At 44.8% G+C, this 26,428-nt stretch overlaps 1 protein-coding gene across 2 annotated transcripts; it reads right to left on the bottom strand.

Moving 5' to 3' along the window:
* Positions 1-7: 7 nt before the first annotated feature.
* Positions 8-24,541, bottom strand: LOC306780136 (rho guanine nucleotide exchange factor 26-like). Of its 2 annotated transcripts, none has more exons than XM_079272360.1 (15): positions 24,426-24,541; positions 22,324-23,882; positions 21,243-21,294; positions 20,958-21,100; positions 19,259-19,315; positions 18,538-18,698; positions 15,334-15,486; positions 15,022-15,151; positions 13,157-13,231; positions 12,703-12,792; positions 10,969-11,123; positions 6,755-6,964; positions 782-852; positions 500-604; positions 8-153 (listed from the first exon to the last, which is right to left on the bottom strand). In XM_079272360.1, the coding sequence occupies exons 2-15, from the start codon at positions 23,785-23,787 to the stop codon at positions 11-13; spliced, it is 3,009 nt and encodes a 1,002-aa protein (XP_079128486.1). In that variant the 5' UTR covers positions 23,788-23,882; positions 24,426-24,541; the 3' UTR covers positions 8-10. The 2 variants fall into 2 exon arrangements, with proteins under 2 accessions (XP_079128486.1, XP_079128485.1); XM_079272359.1 differs by having other exon boundaries at positions 24,386-24,531.
* Positions 24,542-26,428: the final 1,887 nt, after the last annotated feature.

The following is a 26,428-nucleotide window of genomic DNA, read 5'->3' as shown; positions in this document are numbered from 1 at the left end:
CTCATCCGGCTCACACGTTGGTCTCTAACCCCTGCAGGCGGTCCATCCTCTGCATGTTGCGCTCGATGGTGGCCTGGCACGTGATTGGTTCGGCACACTCGGCGAGGAACCAGCCCCTTTCTCCGTCGCGCAGTCGCTCGCCTTCATACCAGCCTAAGAGGAGAGAAATGGCACGGATACATAAAAAGTGAAGCATGTGTTGCGTTTCCACGTGATCTGCTCTTGATGCTCAATGCCGTCTGTTCTTTAACAGGAGAGACAGTTGCTATGGTCACTAAAAGGGAGAGGACCTTTGGCCTCTGTTTGTTTAGGTTTAAGCCACATCCTCAAACATGTGTAAGGTCCATTATATAAGACAGATGGGTATTGAGAAAGAGCATGATAAAAGGACAGTTGAAACGGGAAGGTGAATGAGGGGAATACAGAAGAGGTTGAGTGAAGCTATAGAAAGAGCTAGAGAACAAGACAGAGCGATAAAGGCGAGAGAGAACTAACGTACCGTCCTCTACAGTCTGCGAGACCAGCACCACATCAGCCACCTGCAGAGACAACTCATCTGGCTGCTTGGCTGTGTAAGTTCTGATCACCTCCACCTGCATGACATCTACAACACCCACATCTATAAATCACTGGCCTTATTTGAATATATCTGAATGAACAAGCCAATTGTTTTAGAATATGAGAAAAGTCAGTTCATCACATGACCACAGGGTGGCGCAATAGGCCAAAATGAGAGGCAGCCTTTTTCAGATCGGGTATTTGAGTGTTTGTGGCAACTTACTGGTTCTGTCCTGGCTCTTGTTGTTGTTGACATTCTGTCCCAGGGCGCTGATCCATCGAGCACGCTCATTCCTAAAAGCACACATTTCAGCACATGAAGTTCTGGCTTTATTTTACTTCACAACTCCTAAAACCCGACAGTGCTGTGAGAGTTACACACCTCTTTAATTGTGGTTGAGGTGAGGTTAATTCTTTTGAGCTTCTAATACAGATGTTGCACATGCTACGTCACAGCGGTTTTGAGAACATACTCCGCTATAAAAAGGACCGTCACATGCCGACAGGCTATTGAGGCAAATGGATTACTTAGTCGCTCAGCAAGTTTTGCCTCCTCCCTCCCTCCCTCCCTCCTGTCCCCCATCACTGAGAGAACAGAGGTGTGTTTTTCACTCGCAGAGAACTGAGGAGAACAAGCACAAGGCCGATTCCCAGGAGCGTACAGAGCTGCTTTTGCTTTCCCTCCCTCTTGTGCGTTTCATGGGAAAGAAACAGTGGGTGGAGTCGCACAGGTCAAGTTCCACGAAACTCTCCCATTTCACCTGTTCTCATAGACTACAGAAGGGGGGGGGGGGCAGGATTTAGAAAGAGTGAGAGAGATAATGGGGCTTCAGGAAATGAACCAGAGGGGGTTATGTAGGCCCCCTCTGACTCAGCACACTTGAATCATGGAGATAGGTACAACATGCCCAGAGAATCACAGACTGAGAGCGGGACGCTCTTCCCAAAGGCACTAATGGACCTTGAACGGGCAAGCCCCATGAGTCAGACCTCATTATTGTGTTCCCATTGTACACATGCCGTTTTAATCCTTTACCGGACGCACAAGCTGTAACAAGCGGGGTCACGTCAGCCTTCCACAACTAATTGGATTGTATGAAATCATTATAAAACCTTTAAATAAAATGATTAACTTAGAGCCATCAACGTGCATCCACAATACAATATTATGACTGAAAAAAGTGTGACTTTTGGAGTCCAAGGATACAATTTCTTTACAATCTCAAATCAACACCTATCATGACAATCATCTCTCTTTAATACCCTCTACTGTGTTTAGTCATTTTAAATATTTCATGGTGTGTAGGCCATTTTTAAATGATTTATTTTGTGAGCCATTGCACTCAGTGATGAAGCAACACTTGTTTATCGTCAAGACAACTGTCTCTATGAGCCAGTTAACTTCATGCTAACTTTAGCAATGCAGCAATGACAATGCTAACATGCTGATATTTGGCAGGTATAATGTGTGCCATGGTATCTTGACAGTCTTAGCTTAGCATGCTAACATTTGCTACTTAGCATTAAACACCAAGTACAGCTGAGTCGGTTGGGAACGTCATTAACTTACTACGTATTTGGTCATTAATCAAAGTATCTGCTGTCACTCTGACAGTAACATGACCTCATGGCAAACCTTCCAATAGTTGCCGCTAGAGGAAAAATGTCCGCTAACTTCGCCGCACTGAATGCACAAAGTCCTTCTAACAATCCGAGCCGCTCCGTGGGAAAGGCATCTGTTAGTCGCTGCACAGCTGGACACACATGCCGACAGATTGATGTGCACATACATAACATCATGCCTAAACATCTGAAATACTTTTTCGGAACTATGAATGCACATGTATTCAATACATCGAGCACAGGCAACCACATGTGTTTGAGAAGCACTTCACGGTTATCTGTGGAATGTGAGGCACATACCAAAGGGTAAGGGGAAAAAACAAAAAAACAGATGTTGAAATGTCAGAGTGTTCATGTGTGTTTACATGCAGTCATGTGAATACTGCATATGCACAAACAGCAGGTGCGGTAAAGCTCCCTCTGCCTTTAACCATTCATCCCAACGTGCAAGGAAATGCCAAGAATCATAAATCTGTTGTCAAAGATTCTCGCTTAACCTCTGAAAAGAAGAGAGGCCTTGCTGCTGCACTATACAACCTCTTTCCCACAAGCAGATAAAGAGCGGCGACAGCCTCTCTCCATCGTCTGCCAACTTAAAATCACCACCAGACCACTGTTTTTTTACACCCCCCCCTCTTGCCCTTTTCGGCACACTCCTATCAAATAGTTTACTCTACCTAGTCCCTCGCTTCTTTCCACTTAACCACAGGTCACCTTCTCCTCCGACCAAAAACATGACATCTCTCTGACCGGAGCTCACCAGCCAGGGAAACTCCCAGGCAGACAATTCCCATCAGCAAGTTCCTCGTCATCACATAAGCAAAAGCAGACAGAGTAAGATAATCAAAAACAACAACTTAAACGAAAGCAGACTGAATCTAAAGTAATGCCAACGTGTGCAACAGAAGTACAGACTCCCCTCTCCGGTTGGGGCGGTTACGTAACCGGTGCTGCTTTGTGTTATCGCTGCATATCTGACAAACAGAACTGTTTGGCTGCAGACTTCTGTAGCTGCTCTGTTCCACCAATAGAGAAGCGCAATTCACTGACTCTGGACAGGACACAACATCGGGGTCATGGGGAAGACGCACGGACATGCACGCACCAAACAAAAGGGTACAGAGAAAGGGAGGACACAGACAGAAAGCAAGAGAATCACAGACGCTACACAGGCATCCTTGTACCATCTCCGATCCAGCTGTCTGAATTCCTGATGTATCGTGTGCACTGCCCTTGTCAAAGATAGTCTTTTGTCTATTGTATGCAGCTTCTTACCTCACACAGTGATACACAGACGCAGGTATTGCATGAGCTTAACTGAACTGAAAGTGGAAACGCACACACTGAACAACATGAGATGAAGTCCATTTATACGGTTTCATTTCCACCAAAAAAAAACACAGACCCGCCTTCGGTCAGAATGTGTGGAATTTCACATTGTAACCCGACTTGAGTTGTACTGAAATTCAGTGGTGAAGTAAAACATAGAGGGATGTGTATGCAATACAGCCACTATTTCTTCCCAAGCAAAACAATGCATTGATACCTGCTTTAACTCATTAACAGAGGAGCCATATGCACAAAGCAGTCCTGCAATTGTATCACCTTTGTATTGTGACGACAAGAACAAATCAGGCTGTCCAGTCCTGTACTTTTTTCTAATTTTGATCATTTAATTGGTTGTAGACTCTTCGAACAACACAAACAACTTAAATTTGACACCTATAGCTCTGAAGTTATTCTTAATTTTTGACAGATGATTATATAATAAAAAAATAAGCAATTTGAGGTCGTCATCCGGGGCTCATGGAACTTGTGATCGGCATGTTTAACCACTTGACATTTTATACACTTAAGGAGTATTGAAAATAATAATTTAATTGTGAAAATGTGAATTAGTTGCAGCCCTAGTCTCTTATAACAATGGTATAGCCTCCGTATTGTCCTCTCTACCTCATTCAACTCTGATAGAAGCCCAAAATAGGCTGGCTAATGTAACACCACGTCCATGTGTCATGCTGGGTTAGATCACTAAATTGGGATGAATGGCCGAAAGAGGAGGAAGTTATTCTGGTCCCCAAAAACAAAGCGCAGACACTGGCTGTCTAAAAGATGAGACGCGGGACTGTGAAGAAGAGGGGAGGGTGAGGAAACAGGTGGGGGTGGGGGGGGAGGGGTAGTCGTGGGAAACAGCCCACCTAACAATGGGCCGCTGCTGGGCAACAGCTTAAACAATGCCTAGCAACTACCGTATCAATGGCTAGTTGCCAGGGTCTCCTCTCCTCGGCGTATTCAGTACTACAGTGAGCGGAGCGCTGCTCTCACATACATCATTACATCGTCGTAGAGGGGCCCCAAACTCAAGATATCAAGGGTGGGAGTCGAGGGGCTTTCCACAACGACACACACACACACACACACAGACAGACAGAGGACAATGGGCAGTTCGATGTGGAGACCCCCTCATGTATCCATCGGCAGCACATATAAGTCATGTGTCACAAAGATTCCCTTCTGCACAGGCCCATGACAGTCACACTTAACACTATTACTGCTGTGGCTTTGTCAGGTTTCACTGCATGGGGGTTAACATCAGTGGACCAAACTGCTATTCAACAACAAAACTGATTTTAAATTCCAATTGCAAATGGGAACAATGTCACGCTCCATCCTTGGGCAGCGCTGTGCCACCACTGACCCAAATCAACCACAGAAGACACCTTAAAAACACTCAAATCCATGGGATTTAGGAACATAAAGACATGCAAACAAGACAACTACATCCCAGGATGAGAGGCAGTAAGATCAGCAGTCCCTACGCCAGAGGCCTCTCCCTTCTCCTGCTGGCACGGGAGCTTTTAAGCACTCCCTTCCCAGGCCAGGTGCACCTCGTTGAGCAATGCAGCACACACCTGGGTAGAGCCACTGGAGAGGGTGAAGGGACGACAGCACAGGGGACACACAGCTCTATAAACAAACAGAAGTGTGCAGTGGAGATGAACACTAGTTTAGTGGTTTCCAACCTGGGAGTCACAGGATGAACGGAAGGGGTTACAAGATAAATACCTGGGCTGAAAATCATTTAAAAAAGTACTTCTGCTACATTAAATTCGATTTTCCGACTTTTCTTTCATCTTTGCTTTTTTTTCTTTTCTTATTTCCGGCCTCTTAACAAAACAGTGACACGCCGTTTCGCCCTTTTGCCTGTGACAAACGGATCACAGGCGAAGAAAAGGTTGGGCACCGCTGCAGTCGGCCATGCTGAAGGGTGTTAACAAAACGGTGCATTTTGATGTAAATTTGAAGTTTGAAAGCTGCATTGACTTTCAGATGTTTCTCTTCATCGACATGCTTCTGATTGCTGCACCATGTACTGAGCTGCTGGTAGATGCTGGAGGATGTTTAATTACCGGTACCATTGATTGAACCCTTTCTATTACCTTCAACAATATACATTTCAAAACCGTAGTAAAATAGTCATCGTCATTGAAACTTTTACAGACTATAAATTACACAATATGTACCTGTGGAACATTCAGCTGATGCAAAAGAAAGAGTTAAGAGACGTTGACAGGCGGTGTTTTGTACAGTGAAACTGAAAACCACTCCTCTGTAATGAGAATACAGAAAGAGGTTCTCGAACTACACAGGAATGAGGCGGAACCGGCCCTGTGCATATGAAAACACTCTTTAACAAAGCCTTCAACCACACAAAATAATTACAGTGAAAACTCTGTGTGTGTGTGTGTGTGTGTGAGCTTGCCTTGCGCATTTATGTACGTGTGTGCACATGACCTGCAATTTCTATCGCTAACCAGAACAAATAAACCCTGAATGAAGCCCAATATATGACAGGTCCTCTTTGTTTGTGCGGGTTATATAATCTAAAAAAACCTCGCGTTTCACTCTGTTTGCTGTGCAAAGAGAGACAACACAGCTACAGACATGCATATCAACGAAGCTCAAACCAGCAGACTGTGTTTCCACGTCAGAGTAATCACATCTACGCTGCTCATGCAAAACATGTCAGCTGCAACCAGCAGTCTTTATACAAAGAGAGATGCTTTCCCTGGAATAGATGGTTGGGGCTAGAAGATGCTCAGTCAACAAAACAATTACCCGGTACAGCCGGACCGCGTTACAGGACGACGGCAGACAGTACGACTAATAAACGTCCCTTTCCCTCGATCACATAAACAACAAGCAGTCAGGCTCAGGCTGTGGCTTGAAAATAGATGTAACGAAATACCCCTGTGACTTTTCATGGTCCAAAAAAGAGACTCAGAAATAAGAGCTCAGGAGACAGGATAATGGCATTTTCCTTACTTCAAAGTTTAAAAGCATATTAGAGCACAGAGGAAAGATAAGGGAGTTGGAGTCGTGTTTCAGGGAGAAGAGAAGGACCGGAGCTCTGCTCTCTGCACAGGAAACCAAACTATCAAACCTTAAGTGGACTTTGACCTACTCACGCATGTACAAAGATGCAGCGGCGATTGTATCAGTGACTGAAACACAAGTGATACAAAAACAGCACAACAAAGAGGGACAACGGTAACAAAATAAAAGCACTCACAGCAGCTCCGTCCCCAGGACCATGGGCACCTTTTCGCCGGAGTGGTTGCTTCGGAAACGCAGACGGAAAAAATGGTTGGCGCCAGCTTGCCGTGAGCTCAGCATGCTGGCGGTGCTTCTGACCGGTGACAGGTTGAGATCCTCGGGCTGGCAGGAACCCACCCAGATCTGGTCCCTCAGCGCGTAGTCGATCACAGTGTAACTCTCCTCGCTGAAAGAGACACAAAGCTTTAAATACGATCGTACTTACTGCATTTAATTCAGTGGCAGTCACCGGATTCAGTCAAGTAAGATTTATTTAAGACATACGTTTCGGTGACGGAGGAATTGACAAATTCCTGGAACTGTATCCCACCAGCCAATGTAGTTAGATACAGATGCAAATGATTTTAGGAGGTTAGTAATCAAACAGATGTGGCCTTTCTGAATTTTTTGGAATGACTTATTTGTGCTTTAGCAGTCTGCTGAAAGCCCCAATCCACAATTGCCATAAAAGCCCCCTTCACACTACACCATCCACCCCCTCCCTCCCCTCTTGCACATCACATTTAAGCTCATTGTTTTCAGCAGAGATTTAGTTTCATGGTACCTCAGCCATTCAACCCCTGAGAGGTTGCAGACTGTGTCGTAAATCAAATTCACCTGGATTAATAAATCAGCTGCCACATTAGGTCTCTAGATTCCGTGCCGGTGAAAAGACCAATCATTCATCCGTCTCCATGGCCTTACACTAAATCAGCCGCCCTCTGGTTTCTTTGGTACATGCCAACATTTCCCAGGAGTACCTTTACCATGACCCCGTGTCTAGCAGTATGGAGCGAGTGAGAAACATCTGGAGCTGATTGTGAAACATGGTACCTCTCATACGCCACTGAAACCTGGAGAAAAAGGTGTGGGCTGAAGTCCAGCCCACATGCGTTTCATCAACATGAGACTGAAACAGCAGCTGAGCTGAGAAGCCACCGGACACCGCTAGCGTCATGGAAGCCAGCATGTCCATTAGTGTGCTGAACACACAAACACAAGAATGGACAACGGTAGCGGTTGAACTGTATTTCTTGAACAGTTGATCTGTCCGTGTCTCTCTCACACACACACACACACACACACAGTTGGGGAATCCAGTCACGGTCGGGAGGCTCTCAACAAGGTTTGACTGTTGTCCATCAGCCCCTATTGTCCACCAATCAATAAAAGCCTGTTGCCCACAACCAATTAGACTTCTTGGAAAAGGGGAAAGAGAGTTCAGGGAGAGACAGATCAGATAAAAACAGGAGTGGATGGGAAAGCGAGCACGATGCATTTACACTGAAGCTGCTTCCAACTGTCGCCACAAACTGCACCCTGCATCAGGCTCACCACACCGACCCGGAGCTCAACAGAAGAAGTTGACATTTCGGGAAATACCATTATTTGCTACGCCTAGCAGTTAGATAAGCAGATTCATACCACTCTGATTTTGTCTTTTAAATATGAATTATTTTTTCAAGCTCATGCTCTTATTTTAATCAGCTTTACTAAGCTATGTATTTATTACAGTATATTTAGATGAAAAGCTTAACATGACAGCAACAATTGTTATATTAATCTAACCGGACCACGAGGCCACAGAATCCCTGTTTTATTTAAAAATTCAGTAAAATAAAATAAAAATAAATTTTAAGTAGTTTCTCAAGCATAAAACCCCTTAAACTGTGCACTTAAAAAAGGGACCAGCCCTGGAAATGTCCCTTAAAATAAAAGTATAAATAAATGCATCTCCATGTTTGTCGTCATCATTTATTTTCACCTGAAACATTTAAGACATTTATGTGAACCAAAATCCTAATGGTCTAAAACTAAAACTAAAAATACACCCAAATACTGTTCAGGTAACATGAGAACAGAGGGTCGTTAGGGTCGTCACCTCTTTGGCTCCTGACAGCCCTACAGTCAAAATGCCTGGAATGCCATTAACATGACGCTAGGGAATGGGATGGGTGGGGAATCTGCACGTTTGAGGGGTTAGGTGGGTTTACAGTTTAAATATGTCGAAATGTGGGAGAGAGTGTTAGAAACTGATACAACACGTGAAATAATCGATCCAGTGTTTGGCCTCCTCATAAGCTACTGACACAGAAACAAACTTGCTGGAATGAAAATCCCTCTGCCGCTAGAGATAGCGTAGGCATCTACCACACTCGCCATCACAACTGTGCCAGTTACCGTCTTCCTAGTGTACAACCAGTTCTTCAACACAACCCGAGTTCACACAAATCCTCAGAGATGTTGAGATACAACTCCAAGTCAAGCATGCAGGCACACACACACACTGTTAGAGCATAATGTTCTGGTGCAAAGTACAGTAGGAGTGTTGAGACTATGGCAGAGTCAAACAAACAGAGGGAAGAAAAAAACAGAAAGTGTTTATAGGCTTGCTTGCACGCATACACACACACACACACAGAAAGGATTGACAAAAAAACAAAACACAAGGTCATGACTACCAAAAGGGAAAGGACAGAGAGAGAAAAACAAAGAAAGAGAGATGAAGACTTCAACAACAATGAAGGTTTAGATGATGCCCAGCATCACACAGGAAGAAGGGGGGAAGTGAAGATGAGAGAGGAGCCAGCTGGTGTGGACTCGGTGTTATGCAAGTGTTCATGTGAGCCAGAGAGCAGCAGATCAAAACTTTCCCCGCTGCGTGACAATAGCCCAGTCCGACATGGGCTTGGTCTCCAAGAGCCAATTTCATTTTGGATCCAGTTCAAAGTTGACAAAACAATGTCTGATTTACAGCAATATAAAAACAGAGAATTGCAGCAAATCCCCACATTGGAGAGCTAGAGCTAGATTAGATTAGAACTAGTTTTGAAAGATTTTATATTTGATGAGCGGACACAATACAATATTCATTTTCAGTGAAATGCTATTGAACCTCAACCAATGACAACACACAAACCATAAGGATTCCCAGCCAAATGAAACAGGCGAACACGCTCCCTTTCTTCTGAATATATTTGATGTTTAGTCCCATAAAACTGAAGACATTCTCAGGTCATAGGGATGTTTTTGTCTTTACTGTGTAAGTGCCGTGGCTTTGACCTTTTGCCCACTTCCTTCTAGTGTTCATGGTACTCCTTAAAATGTAGGCTGAAAAAAAAAAAAAAAATGACAAGAAGCAGCCGAGAGGATTCAAGCAAACAACATTATTGCATTTGGCAACAACCTTGGGTTCGCTGATTGTAAGCTATCTCCCCCAACACACTCCAAGTCATGACGACAAGGGGAAAAAAAGCTATTACACCGTTATGTCTATAACCGCGCTGTGCCTGGCTAGCCTCGCGGTACCCCTGCCGTGTTTTTGTTTTGATTTCTGCAGATGGAGTGCAGTAGAGTAGCGTGCCACAGCAGGGCTCCAGCACTCACCTGCAGCACAAACCAATATTATAACAGCGTCTCCTCATACACACAGTGTTCCGGAGCACTCCCTTTCCCAAATCCCTCTTCCAAACACAGGCCCGACACCACACACTGCTGGAGTATGCGGCCCCTGGATCAGATTCCCAGAAAAATATCACATGGAATGTTTCCTTCCTTTAATGATTCTTAGGAAATCGTAGTTTTTGCGAGTGGCGGGAAAATCGGTTCCAGACACAGAGGGAGATGGCCGGGAAGGGATTTTGTTTTTTTTCCCCTGGCAAAAATAGACACTTGTGTGCGCAGACCCACACTGCACGCACACAAATGAAAAACACATAATTTCAAGGCTGTCCTCTTCGTGGCTCGTTTCATTGTGTTGCCTAAAACTAGAGGAAACAGAGGAGACTCACTAACAAGGCTGCCAATAAGCAGGTCTACAAGCTCCAGATGATACGTGTTGAGACCTTAACATTCAGAAAAACAGGCTCAAGAGTCATGATGCCAAGTCGCAGCAGGTTACTGCACCTGTTCCGCTTAATAAACAACACAAACATAAAGCAGGGGGGGCAGCGTGGAAGATCAGTCTAATTGTACAGTGTATCTAAGGGTGTTGATCCCAATATCACAAAACAAGTTAAAACACGAGGATGGAGAGGACAATAGTACATGCGCTGCTCACAGGGTCTTGGCCTCTCACACAGTGAAAACCAACGGCTTGTGGTTACAATTTCACCGGTAACATGTCAGAACAGGTAAGTTATGAGAAATGCCTGCATGCTTATGCCACATTCACACCAGAACCTGACTCACCTCTTCTTCCTAGTGACAATGAAGACGTCGTTGAAGAGGAAGAAATAGACCTGTTGCCGTGACGTCCGCTTGAGGAAGATGCCGTTGTCCTCCACAAATGCTGTCAATTCTCCCCTCTTTACCATCCACCTGGAGGAGGAGACCAGCGGGAAGGGCTGGGGGGGGGGGGGGGGGGGGGTGAATAATGATACATCTGACCGTATAAAAGGAATTCAAAATATCTGAAATGTTGGTGCCGTCAGGAATTCCTGAATCTGTGTTTGCATGAGTGAACAGCTGGCTATGCAGACTGAGAATATGTTAGCCAGACATCTGTGAATCCCAAATGTGCAAACAGCTATTTTCCCACACTGCTTAGACACATTATGTGTATAGATACTCGCCAAGCGAGTGACCGTGGTGTGTTGCATGTCAGTGCATGACTGTATGAGCCCATGTTCTATTTCATCCTTACCGACCGCCATGGGCAGTTTCTTAACACTGACTATCTTCTGTCTCATGCACAAAGAGGTGGAGTCTTTATATCACCAAAGTCACTCGGATGACCCCAGGCGCTTGTACGTTCTGGTGTCATCCACAAGATAATTCCTTTTTCATCATCTCACTTACGCAGGCTAACTACTGTGGTAGCAAAGGGAAGGCTGATGCATCCAATCCACCCATGATCGAGTTGGTTCTAGTGGAGGATATTGTCAGAGTGGCAGCTTCAGCCAATCTCTTTACTGGGTACGATGAATTTTCACTTACTACAAAACATAACTACAGCAAGTTGTAGCGCCACATCAGCCTCTGTTTTGTTTACATCTTCTTCCCCATGAGATCACGTGAGGTGGTGCATTGATTCAGACTGAACCCTGGCAGCCATGCGGCAAAATTTGGACTTGAATATGCCGGCTATTGAGCCTACTGTTGCTTCCCTCATAGTTTCCCCTGAAGAGGCTCTGAGGCTGGATGCCAGGTGCCCTCAATCCCAATGTCAGGTCACAGATGAGCTGCTTTCCAAGGCTTGTGATACAGCGCTGTGCAATGGCCGTATCGGCAACTCCGTCTCAGATTCTCTGCAGCAGGATACTTTCGATGCGTCCTCCAACAAACTCGGCAATGCTTCATTGCAGGCGTTTGCTCTAATGTCAAGGGAACTTGGGCATCTGATGTATACTCTGGTTCAGGCTTGCTGCCAGGTTTCGCTGGTGCAGTCACCCTTGTCTGAGGCATGTAGGAGGACCTCTGTACTGTCCCAGTGGAACCAAGGGAGCTGTTCTGTTTAGCTGCTCTACAGGCGCTTAAGTGGACCGTCCAAGCTGATCAGACCAGGCAGCAGCTCTCAGGTCCTCTCATGTACATGTCCCTGCCCTGAGGCCTACGGGTCCCGGATCTGCCGTTCAAGGCCACTCCCAGACACCTCAATCCAGTGGCCACCATGGGTCTCAGCGGCCCATTAAGAGGCTGGTCCACTACCATCACAACCCTGCTCGCTTGCCCCCCAGGGGAACCTCGGAGCCTAATAGTCGCCCACCAAAGCCTTCAAAGACTTTGGGGTGTCACTCTCATGCACAAGATGTGTAGACGGCTCTTGTCACCTCTTATTACCGAGCTAAGATAGCCGGTTGCTTCATATTTAAAAGGACCCATATGAGAGTGGTATTTATCTTCTTATTTAACTCTCGGCAAGATACAGAATAAGCACATTGTCAATAAAGTACAACTTTTGGGCATAACAATTTGTGTCCATACCTTGATCTTGAACTCCAGCTGAGAGTTGATGGTATACATCATCTCTGTTCTTTCCATTGTGCGAGCTCCCTCATTACACTTTCTTACCACCTGCGCACGCACACACACACACACACACACACACACACACACACACACACACACAGTGTCTATTAATCACAATGTACCGTTTCCTTCTACTTCTCACATTGAATCCATTAATTGAATGCTGCATGATATGATGATAGTTAAATCATTCCTTGATTGAAATGCTTATATCTCTAAGTAGAACTTAGAGAACTTCAAGCCTAACCCTCGTCTCCTTTGTCTAAGGAAAGTCTCCTGAGGCAGAGCACCACTATAGCAACATATATGAAATAATATGTATAAATGCGCAGATACAAATTCACAAAAATACAAAAACATAAAATCCAGATTGCATAACATTTGTGGTTGACCCTTTAAACCCACGCACCTTGCTGACTGCTTGCAAAGCTTTCTTACACTCTTCGTATTGTGTGGAGTCTTTAGGTGTCTTCTGACAAATTGTCTGCAACACAGATAGTCAGGGCTCAAATCAGTTATGCTGCATTGTAATGGAATAAAGCAGCTGGCAACGGTGGCGCATGCAGATGTGGCGGCCGGTAGCTCCCACAGTCTACATTTATGACAAAAATACGCTCATCAACATCAGAAAAGAAAGTGCGAGGATTGGAATAAGTGCAGCCTCTCTTGAGACGATCATCGGCCACAGAATCTTCCGACCACTCAGCCAGCCCGGCCGAACAAAATGCCATCGGAAGCGGTGTGATCGACCGAGGGAACGGGGGACGAGAGCTGGGAAAAGGACTAAACAGCTTGGACCTACGGTTATTCCCAGCCTGCTCCTAGCTAAAGCCCAGTCGCTGGAAAACAAGACAGATGGAATAAGAATCAGGCTGACCCAGCAACCGGAGACTGTTATGTGCACACATCTTTACAGAAATCTGGCTTCATGATAACATCCCGGATCAAGCTGTTGCACTAGATGAGCAGACCGAATACCAAGCCAACAGACTCCGATAGGAAGAGGGGAGGTGGACTGCGTCTTTTGATGATTGGTGATTAATGGACAGTGTTCCCCGAATTTTGAATGCTAAGCCCACTCCTGTTCACGTTGTACACCCACAACTGCTACCCCAAACATGAAGAGAACTCTGCTGTGAAGTTTGCAGATGACACTACCATCATCGGCTGGATTACAAACAACGAAGAGACTCCATATAGAGAGGACATCAACAGCCTTGCAGAGTGGTGTTCAGAGAACAACCTACTGCTCAACGCTAGTAAAACCAAGAGGCTGATTGTTGATTTCAGAAAAAAAAGGAGACAAAGATGCACAAAGCTCATAAAAGGCTGTATTTCTTAAGGAAACTTAAGAAAGCAAAATTCAGTTGCCAAGGTCTTGTCAACTTTTACAAAGGAGCAATAGAAAGCATCCTGACTGCAGGAGGAGGGCTCTGCAGTGGGTGATTAAAAGCGCCCAGAACATCATTGGCACCCATCTACTGAGCATCGGTGAGAAGAGGGGCCTGCGAAGAGCTAAGGGGATATTAAAAGACAAAAAACACCCCAGCCACAACCTATTCACCCTGCTGCCGTCTGGAAAGAGATACAGAAGAATCAGCTGCCGAACCACCAGACTTCAAAACAGCTTCTTTCCTCTTGCTGTGAGACTCCTTAATTCATCCTCCACACTACATATATAATAGAGTTTTTTGTTGTTTGTTTTCTTTCCTATGTAGCATATTGGGACTTCAATGTAAATTTCGTTGTGCAACCCTGACGTACAATGACAAATAAAATCACTTGTAACCGTGTAATATTCCTGCACACAGAACAATAATTTGCAGCCATGCAAACCATCATCAAAACCCTGAAAAAATACTGACGCACAAAGAGAGCTGTGGGAAACAATGAATTAAAACCAAACTTTCTCAGGATCCAAAAGCCTCTGAGTGTACAAGCATAAACCCCATAGTCCCTATGGAGACACCGAGGGAGGACGGGAGAGAAACGTGGAAGCAAGGGAGAGGCAGAGAGAGAGGGACAGAATAATGTGGTGCCAAAGAAAGCATGAAACTGAAGAAGAGGAAGAAAAAAAAGCATTAAACAAAAGAGGAGAAGAGTAAATGAGTTAAGATTATCAAGGAATTATGTAGGGTCACACAAACATCTTTGAGGTCAGAACACACCCCATGTAGAATTGGTCAGGGTAGTATGAATAAATAAACTGTTGCGCAAGAGTCAAAGTCTTGTTATTCCAAAGCTCATGCTACTTCACGTCTTCAATGCACTCACATCCATGAGTAGGGGGAGGCGAGTGATCCTCTGCATGGGCAGGATAAGGAAGGAGATCATGGGGAGGTTCCTGCAGTCTGGGTGGCTCTCTATCCTGGTCAACACCTCCTTAAGAACTGGATTCTTGGACCTGCAAGAGAGGACGGAGGGAGTTTGGGTGTTCAGAAAGAGGAGTAACTGATACAGAGAGAGAGAAAGAGGAAAAACAAGCGCAAACCCTCCTGGTTCACAGTGTCAGAACAGTCATGTTGGATCAAATCCATGAGAGCGATGATAAGAACATCACTTGTGTAAGTCTGCTCGGTCACTCACACCAGCCTCTGCAGGGTTCTTTGCTGGTAGACCTCGTTGGAGCAATATGTGACAAAGGGATCAAAGTTGGACTGAGCGTGCTTGTCAACGATGTCGCTGATGTCGTCGATCACAATGTTCTGTTGGTGTCTCTCCTCCAATTCCTTAAAGAACCTGAGTACAGGATGAACAAAGGTTAGTTTGTCAGGGATTCATAGCGTACATGGCAACAGCTTGAGTCACACAAGCATCAAATCAAGAGTCATCCCACACGGGGGGAAATATTAGGACACAATGACAGATATAAAGTCAGGAAGGCAGGAAGCAGAGGCAACACTTTTCGTCTCAACCCGCTGTGAGATCACAAAAGAGGAACTCCCCGCCTCTTAAAATAGACATAGCCTACCATTAACCATAACAGAGGTTTTTCCTCTTCCTGAGCGCCACCAGATGGCCCGTTTAACGGCACGCCACATGACCAACTTCAAGAGAATGAGTGTTTTTGCATGCACGATCCAAGGTGACAAACAGGAAGGTGTCGCACAGACACAGGACGCTGGCCTTGACCAGTTGGACAGAGTTTGAGCTCATCTGCAAAATCACCTCTAGTGCCGCCTCCCCCATCCCTACCTACACTGTGCTATGACTATCTATTAGGGGTGTAACGGTTCACAAAAGTCACGGTTCGGTACAGTAGAAAACTATAAATGCCAGAGAAATGTACTTGATTTTAAAATATATTTATTCATTACAACTAACATCATGAAGTTATTCTTTGACTTTGAACAATGATGGAACTATACCTGAGTGACCCATCTTCTGGGGTGTCTTCTTAGCAATACATCAGCATAAAAAACAAAAACTGCTCCTTAATGTTATGTAGTATTGTTACTTACATCTTGCTTGCCTCTTGTATTGTTACTTACATCTTGCAAAAGAGATTTTGTATCTCAATGAGACTACCTGGTTAAATAAAGGTTTAAAAAAAACTTTTTTATTTTTTATTCAAACGTGTTCGGTTCGTCATGCGTACCGAACCGTGAGCCTCGTACCGAACGGTTCAATACGAATACGCGTATTGTTACACCCCTACTATCTATGGGAAACAACCATGCAGCTTGTGTCCATGCCTGACATACTCTTTGAACTATGACCTTTCTAACTAAGGAATGAGCCTACAGGATAACAGAGAACAAACGCATGTTGCTCCGTCTGCTGGCCCATAACCTAAAAGGTGCATTCACGGCTTCAGCGGGTCAAAGCTGCTCAAGTTCAGGCCGGCTCCTTCCTGGGGCAAAACCCACTCTGCCCCAAAACAGCATGTCGTCATGAGGGAAGAGGTCGAAGGAGAGGAGTTAAATCAGGGTGAGAAGAAAAGGAAAGACTTTTACCAGATACTGGCGAACATACTGAAAAATACAAATTCATCAACCTCCCAGTCGGCTTGCCTCTGCGTTACAGCACGCTGCTGCAATTATAAAGTATGTTATGGCCATGAATGAGGTGTGAAATACAATCAGTAAAACACCTGTATGTAAAATACTCAACATACTACACAGGAGCCTGCCGTTGGAGTAATATTTCTGCTATTTTCTTTTGAGAGGCTAAATTCAAAGCAAGTCTATCTGTTCCAAGCAGAACATGTTGTTTAACGAGTGCTACTGGCAGACTTATATCTTAAGAGCTGCTGTCCCTCCGTCTCCATGCCCCCCCCTCTACTCCCTGGGGCCACGCAGGTCTCCTTACTTAGGTGGGGAGGGTAAAGTATCGCATTAATGTGGGTGGCCTGTGTATAGGAATGAGAAAGGGGAGTGAGATGGGCTGCAGCACGTCTGAACACAGGGAGGAATTGTTGAGGAATTTACAGATACCACCATTCATGCAAAGTGGGAATGAGGTAGAAATAAATGTACAAAATAAGGTCCATGTTCATCCACATCTGCTTAATAAACTGCAGAAAGTGTATTATTTGAAGCCGTTTTGCCTTCATGGTATATTGTATGCCATGAGGAAATCTCTCTCTCTGAGGCGGAGGGCTGCTGTCCTCCTGACATGGAATCCTTTAACAAATGTCATGAACAGTTGCAGAGGGAGTGAATGTTCTCTGGGTAAACTTACGACCTAGGCACCAGAAAGACTAAGGCGAGCTCAACCTCATTCCACGCTCAGATTTATTCACCCACAATATTGACACTAGGTTTTTGAGAATAACCCCGAGAATTTGAAACAACTTGTTGGCAGAGTAGGTGCAGTAAATGTGTGGCTATGGCAATGTGAAGACTGTAAACCTTGGACTAATTGGGGAATCTTTAGTCCTTAAAGCAGGCTTGTTGAATGATACGAGACCGCTGACTGACACATTCACACATTAAACATTATATTATAGTTGCACTTCAGGCCCTTATCATACTGTATAGTAATCTTCTAAAAAACATAATGAGGAATGATACCACAGTTAAAAGCACAGTCACATATGAGCCTAACAAAGAACATGTGGGCTCAGAAACGCTTCCGTCAATCATTTGTAGAAATATCCCGTACAGCACAGTAATTGCTGAGGCAGCACAGTCTCAACTTTCACGGCCTCGCATGCGTGAGTGTTTCAGTTTATGGGACCATTGGAAGTTCATGGTTACGTTGGCCATGAATGTCAAATCATGATGGACGGGTAAACTCAGAGGGCTCATAGCAGCACATTTTGGCGATTGCAATTCTTTTTTTATACGCTCGCCTAAAAATACTGGCAAAAACGGGCACATGCAGCCTACTTGTGAGCTCGCTCAAACAGCAAGGAATTCACTCAATTTGCCCCACAACATGTAACACACACACACACACACACACACACACACACACACAGAACCCTACAATCCCTTAGACACAACTGAAAACAACTCTGATTGAAGCCATTTAAAAAAAACTAAAAAACATACAGTAAACAGTGGTAACACCCCTCATGGAATGAGTGCGGTCTACCAAGTGCTGTTAAATAAGAAAATCATCGAACTCATTCACAAAACCACAAACACTGATCGACGTTTGGGAACAAGAGCAGCATAAAACAACCAGCATAAAACAACCAACACCGATCATAAGTCCTCGACACCAGAAACAGTTCTAGAAACATACACCGAGTGAAGCAAACATGACAACACACAGCGAGAACACATCGGATGATCAGTCTGTCTGCAAAAGCTAGAGTTTACAACACAACCGCGCCCTTACTTTTTGCTAGCCTCACAGACGTCGGTGATGTTGGAGAAGAGGTGGTGGTGTTCGGTCTTGGTCATGGCCTCGCTGAGCTCCGCGGAGTTCTTGAACATGCGGATCAGGATCTCCAGACTGTGGAGGTAAGAGTGCTCCGACGAGATCACCTCAAAAATGGCCTATTGAGGAGCAGGAGAGAGCGACAGGAAGGAAACAAAAAAAAAAGACTCATGTTCGTGATTTTATTTCCACAACAGTCGGATACATCCATTCGTGACTTTGCTTGCTTCAGTTACCTCACTGGGTCCTGACTCACTCACTGCTTTGTGAGATGGTCTCAGTCACGAACATGCTCGACATACCTGTGCGCTACAATGATGCAGGTATGCGCATGAACAATACCATACCGATGTGATCACCGATCGGTCACTGAATTTAATGTTTATACTCATTCGTCTTGTCATTCTTAATATGACAGGTATACAGGTAAATATTTGGTGGAACATCCGTCGTCCTCCCATTTACAAAGCATGTGCTTTAATGATATGATAGTCCATGATGCGTGTGTTTTAATGTGCTCTTTTAATGGGTTTTTAATTGGTCTGGAGTTTACAGAGACCAAATGGACAGCTATACTCCCCCAGGTGCTTAGCAACTCTTAACTAAGCATGCAAGTAGCCCAAAATTGTATTTTTCTCACTCTGAACCAAAGCGTCAAAGTGTAAAACATGATTCCTACCTCTTGTCTTTTGCGTTCCTCCTGATTCATCCGGTCAGAAAGACCACTTCTCTTCACCTAAACAGAGGGGGGGAAAAAATCATGAAAAGATTTCAAATACAAAGTCACACTTGTTTGACGACTCTGGGTTTTTTTTTTTCAGGTCAGCTGCCCTTTGCATTTGTAGCAGGGGTGTGCGCAATGTGTGTGCGTGTGCGCTTGTTTGTGTGCCTCCTCACACACAAAGACAAGAGCACTTTGCATCCTGCACTGAATAGAGAGGCAATGAAGTTGTTGTAGGAATTGGGAACAGAAAGGACTTCACTGAATAAAGAGATCTGGTCCAGAAATATTTTAATAAGATTGAAACAAAGCAATCTTTTGGAATTAACTGGGTGTGCAGTGCTATTAAAATACTCAGCCTGTGGCTGAAGGTAAGGTAGAGTAAAAAGCATGCCTCTGTATCCTATTCCACCAAATACAACCACTGTGACCTGGGGCACGTTGACATTATTATACCAGATCACACGTATAGGCAGATATACAAAGAGCCATCTTTCCACGAGCTTCTCATACGGTTCTGAACAAACAACCCCACAGCAGACCAAACATCTTTTGTGGTTCTTTCTTTGGACTCCTTTCACGCATACATCAGATTCCCTTCTATCAAACCTTCAACACCATATCAACACATGTGACATTTCATCCAACCCTAAACGACGAGAGGTGCCAGGTTGACCGGAAAAGCAGGGAGGAGTCGAGTGAGATGAGACTTGTCGGAAAGGCATGACTCGCACGATGACAACTTGTACAGCTGGTTCTCGGCTTGACTGGAGCTAAACTTATTTCCTGACACGACAGGACAGTAAAAGTGTCATGGCAGCATTTTATTCAGAATGTAAATCTGTTACATTGTGTATTGTCTGGCCAAACAAACACACAGCAACAGCTGTAAAGCAGTGTGGTCTGGTCAGCTATGTGACGTTGAACCACTTCACCCCACCCCTGTGTCTTACTCGTATACACAAGAACAAAAATGACGCAACATTTTCTGAATGTTTTTGACTTCAAATCCAATCTCCCATTCATTGGAGTCCGAGTGTATGTCATTCTCTGCTCAGCAATTTCAGAACTAATCCTAATTGCCTCCTTCTACGCCCTCGCCTGTTTTCACTCCCACACTTTCCCTCCTCAACAAGTAAACAAACAGATGGGAATGCCAAAGTAGAAAACTAAATTAGCTTGTCCTTCTCCTCTGCATTCCTCTATCCTTCCATTCCGATCCCAAACTATATTGCATGATGTAGAGCCACCGCACTGCTGTCGAGGCAACATTTTAAGCATATTTGCAGTCTGACGAATGTGTAGCGTTTGCAGACACACTGGCATTAGGCCCACCAGTGCTTGCAAGACTTCCTGTGGGTCTGGCGGACTGTCTGCCTCCCTGCCAGCCTCAAGTCCTCAAAGAAATGCTCCTGCACTCCCTGATAAACAGAGCGAGGGGCAGAGGAAGGCAGAAGCAGGGGGAGGATGGTTATGGACTGTGGCCAAACTGGATACGATGGCATTCTTCAGAGCACTAGAATTCCAAGACTCCACAGCCAAAGCACTTGTGTACGTTTGTCTACGTACTGAATGTAGAGAACGAGTGAGAACCATATGAGAAGAATGGAAGCCACCACAAGGGTGCATGTGTCTGTGCGTGTGTGTTATGTCTGACCACACTGAGTTGGCTCCAGGAGGTGCGTATAGGTCTGTACTGCACCACGATGCCGTTATCGGGTTTGGGTTCTCTGGACTCGGCATCCTCATCCGAGTCATTATGCAAGGCCTTCTCCTGGTAGTTCTGGTACAGCTCCTCCTCTGAAACAGACATTTTTTTGGGGACAGAAAAGATCCATCATGTTGACGTTTTTAAAAAAAAGGACCATGTGTTTCGGTTGAGAGAGACAGAAAGGCAAAAAACAAAACAAAATTAAAGTAGTACAATGAAGGGTTTTCTCACCCTCACTGTCAAATGTCCGCTGAGGGGTTAGAACTTTCTTCTTGTCTGCACTCTGTAAGGAAAAAAGCAACACAATTGTCATGACGAGGACAAACTCTGAGGGCACACACACACACAACTTGAAATGAAATCGGCCTGTGTATCTCTGTCACCTGTCCGTGACCTGCTGACCTCCTTCACTGACCCCTGTCTAATTACAGAGCCGTTGTGTGCATAAGTGTGTATGTGTGGGCATGGTGTCACATTACGTCATGTCTCCCAACAACAACCACATTAATTGTTTCCTTGTAAGGCCTTGTCTGCTGCCGAGTTTGTCCCACAATACTCAGTCTGTGTTGTCATTTTACAATTTAGACTTTACCCCACAATACTGAAGTCGTATCAATGCCATCTGTGTGCACAAAACCATCAGATGGATTATGATTAACGGAGTCAAGAAATCTTAATCTGTTTTAACAAGAAGAACAAAAAACACAATGAACTATCTACAGGGCTGCATGTGTGCATTGATAGAACAGCAACAGGCCTTTGCTTTGCAGATGAATGCAAACATTGATTTCTTTGTGCATTCTTGTCTCTAAAACTTGTTGTATCGAGCTGGTCAGGTATGCTAGAAACATTCAATATGGGCAACAGAAAATCAAACATGTACAAAATAGCAAGCCAGACCTTAAAAGACATACACTATGTTTGCAATATTTCAAGCACCTGGACGCTCCGTTTTTATAGCGGTTGACGCCCACAAAGGTCCCGAACACAGCAAAACGAAAAGAGAAAATACAGCCAGAGGGCAGGGTCATTGTAGCCTCACACTTCCAGTGGTAATAAGTGATGATTGAGAAAGTTTATTTTAGTAGGAGTCTATACATTGTTTTTAGGAACATCCTACTCAATGTGCCTTTACCACATTAAGGTAAATGTCTTTACGTTTTTAATTGTCTCATGAAAATTCCATTACATGAATAGCTTTTCATGGTGTCCTCCAAGTGCTCCTATAAGGTGGTTTTTTTTGTATATTGTGGGAGATTTCAAACCCTTTTTTCTTCAAGAGCAACAGTGTTTGTTTCTTGAATGCACCCACCTTGTTTTTCCCCGTGCTGGTAGGCTTTGCAGTCCCAGGGCTAGCAGGCTTTGTAATCCTGGAGATGGCTGATTTGGGTGTCCCAGGGCTGGCAAGTTTGGGTGTCCCGGGGCTGGAGGGCTTTGCAGTTCCAGGGCTAGAGAGGCTTGCAGTGCCAGGACTTACTGGGCTGACTGGTGAAGCCGTATTATCCTCATCTAGCCATCTGATGACAGGCTGGGACAACCGATGGGCCTTGGGATCTACCGAAGGGACCTCTAAGTCTACTCCACTCTCCACAACTGCCCTCCGATAGGAAGTACTCCTCAGGCCTCTTTTTAGTGTCCCCGTGCTCTCAGTCTCCCCATCTGTCCCGTCAGCGCGACCCCCTCCTGTAGAAAAGTAGGTTCCTGTTTCTACCATGCTGAGGGCTTTCAATGCCCGCTTGGAATGATCCAACCCCAGCAGCCCTGTTAAACCTTGGCCTTGCTGCTCAGGGGGAGGCACCTTGCTCTGCCGAATATCGGACGCCAAACCCTTGGGAATGAGCTGCTGGGTGCCCATCTTCAGGGCAGCGGGGCTGTGGGTGCTGAGGACGATGGAGGGGGAGGGAGAGATAGATGGGGAAAGTGAGGAAGAAGCTGAGGTTGAGGAGATGGAAGAAGAGAAAGACGCATGCCTGGTGTTCTGTGAGGAGGCAGGCGACAATGAGGACGTTCTAAGGAGCACTTGTCCTCCGTCTGCTGGCGACGGGGAGCGTGGAGTCGGGGGGTCTGAGGAGGTAAGGGAAGAGAGGGAGGGGATGCTGGACGTGGAGCTGTGGGAGGGGGTGGGGGTACGCCGGGCTGGAGGAGAAGGGCTAGATGCGGACGAAAGGGAGGAGAGTTCTTGGGAGTTGTAGTTGTTGTTGTTAGGAGTGAGTGGAGACAGGACAGGAGAGGAGTTAAGAACAGCTTCAGATGAGGGTGAACTCGTCTCTTTCTGGTCTTTCTGTGAGCGCAAGCTGAACGGGCTGGACATGCGTTTCGGGGGGTCCTGGAGATGCTTTTCCTGCCATGCTGTCACCCCATTGCTGGTTTTCTGCCCGTCTCCATTGCACACTCTATTGTCCAGTGAGGCGGATTTGCCATTGTCAGACCTAAATTTTGACAGTGAGAAGAGTCTGTTGGAGAGGTGCCCGATGCTAATGCTTCGGACAACTCTGGATTTCCTGGAGGGTTTGTGCAGAACGTGCTTTAACACCACAGTGTTCTTGCCCCAACTCGGGGGAGTGACCACCAGCCTCTCAGCAGGTTGGCTCAAGGTGAAGGAACACTTCTTGTCCTCCACAGGGAAGTCCGTCGTCGTGACCCCATTTATGTGGTAACTGAGGGGTCGCGGTTTTGGTTTGCTTGAGTCCTGGGGGGGTTTATAATTGTCTGTGCGGCATCTCCACAATGGGGTGATGTTTGTATTGGACAGATCCACATCGTTGCCGTTATCCATGGTGCTAGATCGACCTGTGACCTCTTCACTGTCTGTGTCCAAACCAAGAGGTCCCAGCGCAAACACTGCAGTCCTGTAGAAAACGGATCTCACCCCTAAGAGTAAACAAAAAGGAGAGGAGCCAAGAGCTCAGTGTCCAATTTCGCCAAGTTTACTCATTAACAGAGATGCAGTGCTGATACTGGAGGCCAAACTTCAACACCAGTAAAAAAAAAGAGTTTTTGGAGTGGCGCAAAACAGAAGCCAGGCCAGTGAAGACAGCTTGTAATCCTTTTGTATATGTTCACTGTGGTGGAATGGCCTTATTACAAGCACAAAGCACACAGGATATTGTTAGCTGTGAGCAATCACTGTAATATTCCAAAATGGAAACAACAGTGAGTTTAGAGAGTGTTGATTTTGTGGTTTATCACTTAAAACACCAAACACTCGGAACTTGCATTTCTGATGTGTGTATAAACATCGCTACATAAGCATGCATGCTACCGGTATCTGCACAGCAGAGACAGAGAGAGACTTAACTGTAGAATAAACTGCTTTCCCGGTTATCGTTACATTGACTGTCCAACGTGCTGCACTCCACCAGTGCTCAACTTACCTCTAATCAGTGGATCTGCTGCAGAATGCGGTCATTGTACCTGCGCTGTCGTAAAACAACGGTCAGGGGGCTTAATCCAGCATGGTGTCGAGTCCAAGTCAAGTTTGTGAAACCAAAGTTGGAGCCGCCAAGTCACTGGGAAGTATTATGTGGTCGACTGGAAACTCGTGTGCGCGGCGGTGAGCGCGTCTGAAGCGCTGCTCTCAGTGGCACAGTTTCGAGGAGGAGGAGGAGGAGGAGGAAGGGAGGGAGGGAGGAAGGGAGGGAGGGGAGCTGAACAGAAGTGGGACAGGAGCAGAACTCCCATAATTCACAGAAACTCACCTCCGGTACTACTTGAAGGCGCGGTTATAGTTTGTTTAGACGTGACGCCTCCACTTATTTTAATAAAGCTTCACAATGAGATGACGTGATTATCTTCTTCCCAAGTTGCTACATTTATTGTAGTTTAATTCAATTCCCATACCCCCATATCAAACAAAAAAAGTGATCGTACAATGTTATGCTTTATTTCATTATCTTCCTGTAGCCCCGAGTTAATATTGATCATTTAATATATTTTCTATGATATTTTTTAACATTACTTTCATTTATTTACGTTTCATATTTAATTTGTGTGGCATGACTTCTTTATTTAAGCTTGACAACTATCGTGTTAATATGATCATATATCAGATAGTTCCCCCAGGAAGTCTATAGCTACACTGTCCTGGTCATTTTAGAAAACAATAATGTTAAAACATAGCTTTTACACACCTGCACAGAGGCATTCATTGGGATAGTAAAGTGACCCGTTGCTGTTGTGCGCCATCGTGTGTTTTGTGGCGTCATTGCAACAGGCCTGCAGTCATAAATAGTGATAATAAAAAAAACAATCACATGTATTTTTGTCGATTTCACAAAAATGTTCCAAAGTAGCCAACTGAGTGCACTGGTAGTCAACAAGAGTGAGGGCAGAGGCAGCAAGTTATAGCATTCCCACTATTTGGACACGAATGAAAAACCACCCTACAGCACTTTATTCCCAAAACATTCCAATACAGATGTAGTAATAATAACCCCACCCTGCATGTTCATGTAAGCTCCTCTCAAAGGCTAGTATCCATAAAATATCCCCTTTTTGATTTGCAGTGACAATGGCAGATGTTTCAAAAAAGCAAATGATGATGATCTGGAAGGATTTATAGTTTTTCATTCCTGCTACAATAAAAAACTAATCTTGTTGTTCAACTTGAGGCTGTGGTTAATTCATGCATCACTGAAAAATTGAGATTGCGAAATCTTGTGTGACAAAACTATTTTCTCATTAAATCCACACACGTAATAGTCCTCTTTCATTTTTATAAAACATAAAGACACAGATCAAAGAAATTCAGAAGTAGATGTTAACTTTTAAAAAGTGTTAAACTGGTACCTACTGTAAATAATTGATCAGGCTGGCGTATTGTAGGCTGTGTTGTATGGATGGTGCCCCACCGCGTGGCTCTTGTGCACCAGTATTTCATCTGTTCGACCGCTAGGAGGCGCCACTGTCCTGTTTACCACAATAAGGGGTCGAATATCATTCTACAAAGCAGTTTACATGTTTCATTTAAAGTGCAAATGATTTATAGATGGGCACAATGTTTGCTCTCTGATTGCATTGCGGTGACAGGCCATGACATTTATTCTCAATTTCCACAAAGATTTGGCAACCAATAGTGTTAGGCAAACAGACAGTGTGTCAAAGAGATAAGATGTGCAGAGGCATGTCAAAGCACAGGATTAGACAACTGGCACCTACATTAGAAGTGTACAGACACAATAACAGAGAGCAAGAAAGAGATCACACACATCTTTACGCAGCTTGTTCTTGCAGTCAGATAACAGCACTTTTTTATTTTTCCAAGATCTGGAGGAGAGGGAAACGTTAATTAAGAGTCAACCCCAGGTCAAGAACATACTGTTTAATGTGTATCATCAGTGCTTCATTCTGTTCATAAAAAATAAAACAACGTATAAACATAATTATTACAGCATGACCTTCTTCCTTCTTGATGTTAA

The sequence above is a fragment of the Melanostigma gelatinosum genome (assembly GCF_949748355.1).
Source record: "Melanostigma gelatinosum genome assembly, chromosome: 7".
Classification (NCBI taxonomy): domain Eukaryota; kingdom Metazoa; phylum Chordata; class Actinopteri; order Perciformes; family Zoarcidae; genus Melanostigma; species Melanostigma gelatinosum.
The sequence above is the reverse complement of the archived record's forward strand: the minus strand, read 5'-3'. Positions and strand labels throughout refer to the sequence as shown.

What these genes read in the sequence shown, in the direction of transcription:
- LOC306780136 (XM_079272360.1), bottom strand. Translation starts at nt 23,787, where the DNA reads ATGGATAACGGCAACGATGTGGATCTGTCCAATACAAACATCACCCCA. An exon ending in CAAGAGCCAGGACAGAACCA is followed by an intron (nt 605 to 781) that starts GTAAGTTGCCAC and finishes TGGGTGTTGTAG; the next exon opens with ATGTCATGCAGGTGGAGGTG. An exon ending in CTCGCAGACTGTAGAGGACG is followed by an intron (nt 154 to 499) that starts GTACGTTAGTTC and finishes CTCTCCTCTTAG; the next exon opens with GCTGGTATGAAGGCGAGCGA.